Genomic DNA, 6000 nt, shown 5'->3' with positions numbered 1-6000 from the left:
GGGGTGTTTTGAAGCGGGGAGGTGCACACACGCAGCCGGACGAGGGTCTCCCTGCGTGGGGTTAATGGGGGAGCGCAGGGGGGCCTGGGCAGGATTTGGCAGGGGCGTAGTGGCTGTGCTGCCAGGGATTTACAAAGGAGGGTCCTCGCGGTGTCTCAAGCCATCTGGACATGTTGGGGTTTTTTTTAAACATGAATAATATTTTTATATAAATCTTGTTCTGTTAACCCTTCGGCAGCCTCCCCAGCCTCCCGAGCGATCCCTGGGGGTCTGTGGGGCGGTGAGGGAGGGGTGCGGGGAGGGGCGCATTCCCTCTGCCCCAGGTGGGAGCAGCCTCATACCCCTCATGAGCATGGTGGGCTGGAGGGGAGGGGTCTGGTGCCACCCACAGAAAGTCATCCACCTTTCAGGAGTGTAACAACGGAGCCTGACCGTGGGGATCCCCGCATCCTGCCCACCAGCGGTCCCAAGCCCTGCGCAAACCGTGGGGGAGAGGCTTCGTTGGGCACAAGCGTGCCTGGCTCCACAGGGAGACGGATGGGGGGAAAGAGCGTTTTGGGGGAAAAGAGCGTTTTTCACTAAGTAGGGGAGGAGCCAGAGCCAGTGGCTTCTGGTCTGCTGTGGCCTGGGGCCAGGCGGTGGCACCACAGGTGGTGACGCCATGGAGCTGCCTTGGAGTGGCATTGGAGATGATGGGCTCTGCCTGCGTCCCAAGCCAGCTCCCAGGGAGAGGACAGCCCAGTGCCTGCCATAGACGGGTTTTTCTGGGCACCATTAAAGACTGAACACAATGTGTGAAGATTGATTGCATGGCTGAGGAGTGGCTCCCCTGAGCAGCCTGAAATCTGCTTTTCTCACCACACCTTTGCCATTTCAGATGCACCAGCTGCCTCTCGACCAGATGGAAGTGTCACTGGTGCCCCTCCACCTACGCCTGTGTCTCCAACCACTCGCAATGTGACGATGCGCTGCAGATGAAGGTAAGGCCTGTCAAACTTTGCTGCTTTGGGACACCTTCCCATGTCGCTGTGCTGTTGCTGTTGTTTTCCTTCTCCTGGGGATGGAGGCAGATGGCCTGGGTTTGGCAGCGCTGCCCCAGCAGGTGGGGGGCAGCTCCAAGGATGGTGCTGCTCGGTGTCACTGATGTACTGCCTGGCCTTGGGGAGTCTCTGCAGTCGGAAATGCTGTGATGCACGCCTCACTTCCAAAGGCTCAGCAGATGGAGAACTGGAGGGCCGCTCTGGAGTGCTGCTCTGCGTGCATCGTGTTGGCAGCACTCCCCAGCAGCGTGGGTGAGTGTAGGGCTGAGACCAGGCTTGGACCATCTCACCTCGAGGTCCCCAGGCTGAGCCTCGCTTTACTTAGCGACCCTGGAGGATCTTCAGGCACTGGTGCTCAGCGTGGTCTCAGCCGCTTGTCCCGGCAGGCTCTGAGTCTCCTCCATCAGCGGCTGGCACTTGCTGGCCACGGCTTGTCCCGGGCTGGAGTTGGGGCACCCTCCTTTGCTGGTGTCCAGGAGGGGGACCCATGTGGGGCAGGCAAGCTGCAGCCGTGCAGTGCTGTGCCGTGCTGTGCCTGGAGGCATGTGTGTGTGAGGAGGCTGGCAGCCTGGCTAAAGCATTCGGCTGTCCCAGTGCCCTCAGTGGGCTGTCCCTTGGCTCTTCATCACCTCTCACGTCTGGAGCAATGCCACTACTTCTCTGCATCCTGGGACGCCTGGGTTTGAGTAATACAATAAACATAGCAATACTTTACAATTCGTTTAGCTTTGACTAGGCTGTTGCGGTATGTTAATAATTTGCTGGAGCACCACTGGTAGTGCTTGTCTAAAGGAGAAAATCGCCCCTTTCCAAATTATAGCTTTAATAACCCAGAGGCTCAGTGTGTTCCTGCTTCTGAAATTTAAATTGAAGTTAATTTAAATAAAATTGGCTTTTTAGCAATCAATCTGCCGTAGATCCAAGCCAAGCTTTTACACTGTAAATTGAATATCCCTTTGGCACTGGTGCTCTGCTCTCATCTCAGCTCTTCCAGCGGTTCCCCACGCTCGTCGCTGGCAGGAGTTTGGCCCCATGTCAGACGTCCCACCCTCACCCCCCGGGCTCAACTGCGGGGCCAGCCCCGGCGTCTGCTCCCCTCCAGCGGGGAGGAGGTGGGTGGCTGCAAGTACAGGGGACAGGGAAGGAGATGGGGCCACCATGTCACAGATCCGCGCAGTCATGTCTAGTGTAAAACCCTGGGAAATGTTTCCCGTCCCTGCTGGGTGGCAGCGGGGTGACGGCACCCGGCAGCGCAGGGCAGTGCTGGTCTGTCCTCTGGCTTATGAAGTGTGTCTGGATGTGTTGTGCTTCCTAGTGAACGTCTGGGCTGCTCATACCCGGTGGTTTGAGGAAGCACCCCTCGCTTTGTCAACTTCCCAGGTTTCAGAAAGTATCTGGTGTTTTCTCTTGCTGTCTGGGTGGGGGCTGGGCACTTGAAAACCATCACTGATGGCTGCTCCTCGTGTGGGACCCACGCGCTGAGGCTGTGTGGTGGGGTGTCTGCCCTGTGCCAGGACATGGGGAGCTGTGCTGGATGTCTGGCAGCGTGCCGGGCTGCCGGGGCATGAGGCTTCATGACGCAGAGGTCCGTGAGCCACGGATGCTCATGCTGTGCCTGCCCCTGGGCACCGGGGCTGGCCGCTGGGGGTGGGGGGCGGCGGGCGGCAGCTGCGGGGGCTGGCGGGCCCCCCCGCGGGACTGGCACGGGCCGGCCCCACCAGCGGCACTGGGTGATGGCAGGGCTGTGGGGGCGGCTGGGGACTGCCACGGATTGGTCCTCCGTCAGTGTTTTTAGTCATGGCTGGTATGTGGTGTGTTTCTCATTAAACCTAGAGGAAGAGCTTGGGCTGTGAGAGGACTTCTGAAGAAGGTCCCACATTTTTGGATTGACTTTTTCCTTGACAGAGCACCGCATAGCCTGCAACTTGGCTGGCAAACGCAAAAATTGTCTGAGATAATTTGTGTCCTTTGACTCAAGTGTAGCGGCTGCTTGAAAGGCAGGGGCAGAGCAGTTATTCAGCGGAGCTGGGAGCGGTGTGTTTTCCTGGCTCAGCCCAGGTCTCCCTGCCAGACCGCGTCTGGGGAGATACTGGGGCGGATTTGAGAACCAGATCTTGCCGAGTCTGGCTGCCCCCTCATTCCCTGCCCCACAAGGCAGAACCTGGCCTTGTCCCCTCCCCTGCGCAGGGCTCCTGGAGGGGGGATAAGCAGTAAAACTGGCGGTGTCGGGGTAAAACCCTCCTGCAGTGCCTGTGCTGCTGATGGGAGGGCACGGGGCTTCTCACACAGAGCCTCTTGGGGCCAGACCCAAACGATCCCTTGTAAAGCCAAACCCGAGGCTGTGGCTGTCGGTCAGTGATGCCTCCCGCGGTGCTGGAGTCGCTGTGGGACCTGGTGTGCCAACCATCAGGTCTGGTGGATCTCCATGGCATGAGACTGGAGGATATCCTGGGACATGGGAGCAAGCGGAGAGTGGGGTGAAGGTGAGGTGGCATTGCCTGCGGTGCTGCAAACGGGGAGCAGTCCGAGCCAGGGGCTGGAGGGACCATGGCCGTCTGGTCCCTCCGAGCTGGCAGGGCATCCCTGTCCTGTCCGAGCTCGCTCCTGCCCCTGTGTATATGCCAGCACCCTGTGCTCATGCAGCCACGTGCTGGAGGAACCAGCCCTGCTGAAATCAAACCCAACAGAGACATTGTTCTGCTCCTGAGCGCCAGTGCTGGTGTGAAGGGGGGGCACCACAGGTGCTGGGATGGCTGGACCTCAGCAGCCTAGTGTCGGATCTGCCTCCCTGGCCATGGGGACCATGCGGGACAGCATGGCATGGGGTGCTCGCGTATTGTCACAGGGAATAGCTGCTCTTCTGCCCAAAGGGAGGAAATTAGGGTCATGGACATCTGTCTTGAGGATCCTTATCTACGTGTTAGGGAGAGCTGCACCCACTCTTCCCACTCTGCTCCCATCACCTTGAGCAGATGACAAGAGCCAGGGTTACCCTCTGGCAGGGATAACTGTACCTATCCTTCCTTAAGGATAACCGTGCCTATCCTCGCTTTCTCGCCTCTGATCTCCTACTCCAGAGGTACAGTTCGGTTGGATGCTGCACCTGGTTTGGGCACATTCCTGTTTTATCTCTGTGCCTTTCTTAGCTGATTTCAGTGAGCAGCCTGCAGGACGAGGTGCTCTGTAGCCCTGGAAACATGGTGCCTCTTCCTACAGTCTTTCAGTAAACAAACCATTGCTGGCATGGCTGCACCTGAAAACTGGTCCGCTGGGAAGCCGGCATCATACTGGCTTCATATGCAGCATTTTAAACATTCAGACCCTTTGCCCTGATCCAGACGTGAATGATATAATCAGCTGGAAAGCTCTATTTCTAGCCGCGATGAACAGCAGGAGAAGGGGCTGCAAGACAACAAGTTAATCAGTCCTCTAAAGTGTATTTATCTAGCAAGCTATGCCAGCTGCTGTGACATGCAAGGACACACCATGCCATAGGAGCTTTTGCATGAATTTTCAGTTGTAGCCCTGCTGGTTTTATTTTAACTCTTTTGATTCTCCTAGAAGAGGCTTGGGACTGAAATCTCTCTCCAGTGCTTTGCTTTGTTGTTTTACTTCTCTTATCACGTGCATCTCTGTTATTTAATCTCCTTGTTTAGGCGGCACCAACTGTGCCTGGTTAAGATGAGTGTCCTGATAGAAACGAAGCTGTTTTCCACAGTCAAACAGTTCCCTGGCCCCTAGCTAGGTCTGGGGAAGGCAAGAGAGAAACCTCATGCTCACTGCGTGTCTGGCACCCGGGATGTGTCCTGCTGGGCATCTTGGCGCTAGGAGGGCAGGCTCTGCCTCATCAGAGCAGCAGCAGCACTGTCATCAGCAGAGTCACAGTGGGGTAACCCTTAGTGCAAATGAGAAGGAAATCTTGCCTGCTGCAAAGTATTCTGCATAATGCAGCAAATATTTTGTTGTCTTTTACCCCAATGGCTCCACTGTTAAAGGAATTAATCTGGATATACCCTGGGGCAACGGAGAATGTGGCTTCATCTTTGCTGTAGTTTTGCAGTGTGATTTACATCTCATGAGAGAACAGGATGGGCTTGTCATACAGACTTGAATTCTGAGTCAGCGCCAGTATCTGAGCCATCAATTTAAAGTGAGAACAAAAGTAGGGGGACAGATGACCTTTTAAAATCATTTTTCAGCTTCATTTAGGTCTTTCATTTCAGCTGTCCTACTGCTGCAGTCCCCTTGCTGAAGCCCCTACAGCTCATTATACCCTTTCCTCTGCGCGCACACGCGTGCACACACAAACCCGTGCACACTTCTGAAATGACACTGTGCAGGAGGGAGATCGCTGGAAAGCAAAATCTCTGCAGGGGCGTGCAGAAATGTGCATTGCGATGTGTGAGGCATCATCTTCCCGCTGGCAGGAGGGGGGTCACACCAGCAGATTTGCCATTGTAGGCTGCAGTGCCTCCTTTTAGTGTCACTCTGGCCCCATCTTCTAACATTTACGTACATGTAATGAGGGAGCTGCCCAGAGTGGCAGCTGAGGAGTGCATATGCATTTGCTTTTTACCTGGGAGGACATTTTTTCCAGCACAGTAAGATGAGAGTCCAGGCTTGGCAGCCCCGCTGCCCGGGAGCCAGGAGCTGCCGGTGTCCCCGAGCTGGCAGAGGAGCCGGTCAGGAGCAAGGGGGGAATTCCTGCTGCACTCCTTCCTTTGCTGGCCCATGGCTGCCAGCCTATGGCTGCAGATGAGCCCTCCTGAAAACCCGGCCACCCTGCTGTGGTTATCTGACCGCTAGCAGAGGGGTGGATCTTAAGGCAGTGCCAAAGCCGGTGACTCGGGGGAGGAAGGCTCCACATGGCGTTACTGCTCTGTGCATCATAGTGCCATTTTAGTATTTCACTTTCTGGGGTTACAGTGTGATCTGACTTTAAAGATGTAGTGAAATTAAT

At 56.1% G+C, this 6000-nt stretch overlaps 1 protein-coding gene across 1 annotated transcript in view; it reads left to right on the top strand.

The window, feature by feature from the left end:
* Window positions 1-6000, top strand: part of PLXND1 (plexin D1) — a 61829-nt gene that overhangs the window by 1913 nt on the left and 53916 nt on the right. Inside the window, exon 3 of the mRNA XM_009283813.1 lies at window positions 878-980. Coding sequence (XP_009282088.1) covers window positions 975-980 — 6 coding nt within the window. The 5' untranslated portion in view covers window positions 878-974. The remainder of the gene's footprint in view (window positions 1-877; window positions 981-6000) is intronic.

The sequence above is a fragment of the Aptenodytes forsteri genome, unplaced genomic scaffold (genome assembly GCF_000699145.1).
Source record: "Aptenodytes forsteri isolate BGI_AS27 unplaced genomic scaffold, ASM69914v1 Scaffold267, whole genome shotgun sequence".
Classification (NCBI taxonomy): Eukaryota; Metazoa; Chordata; class Aves; order Sphenisciformes; family Spheniscidae; genus Aptenodytes; species Aptenodytes forsteri.
This window is presented reverse-complemented; position numbering and strand designations above follow the sequence as displayed.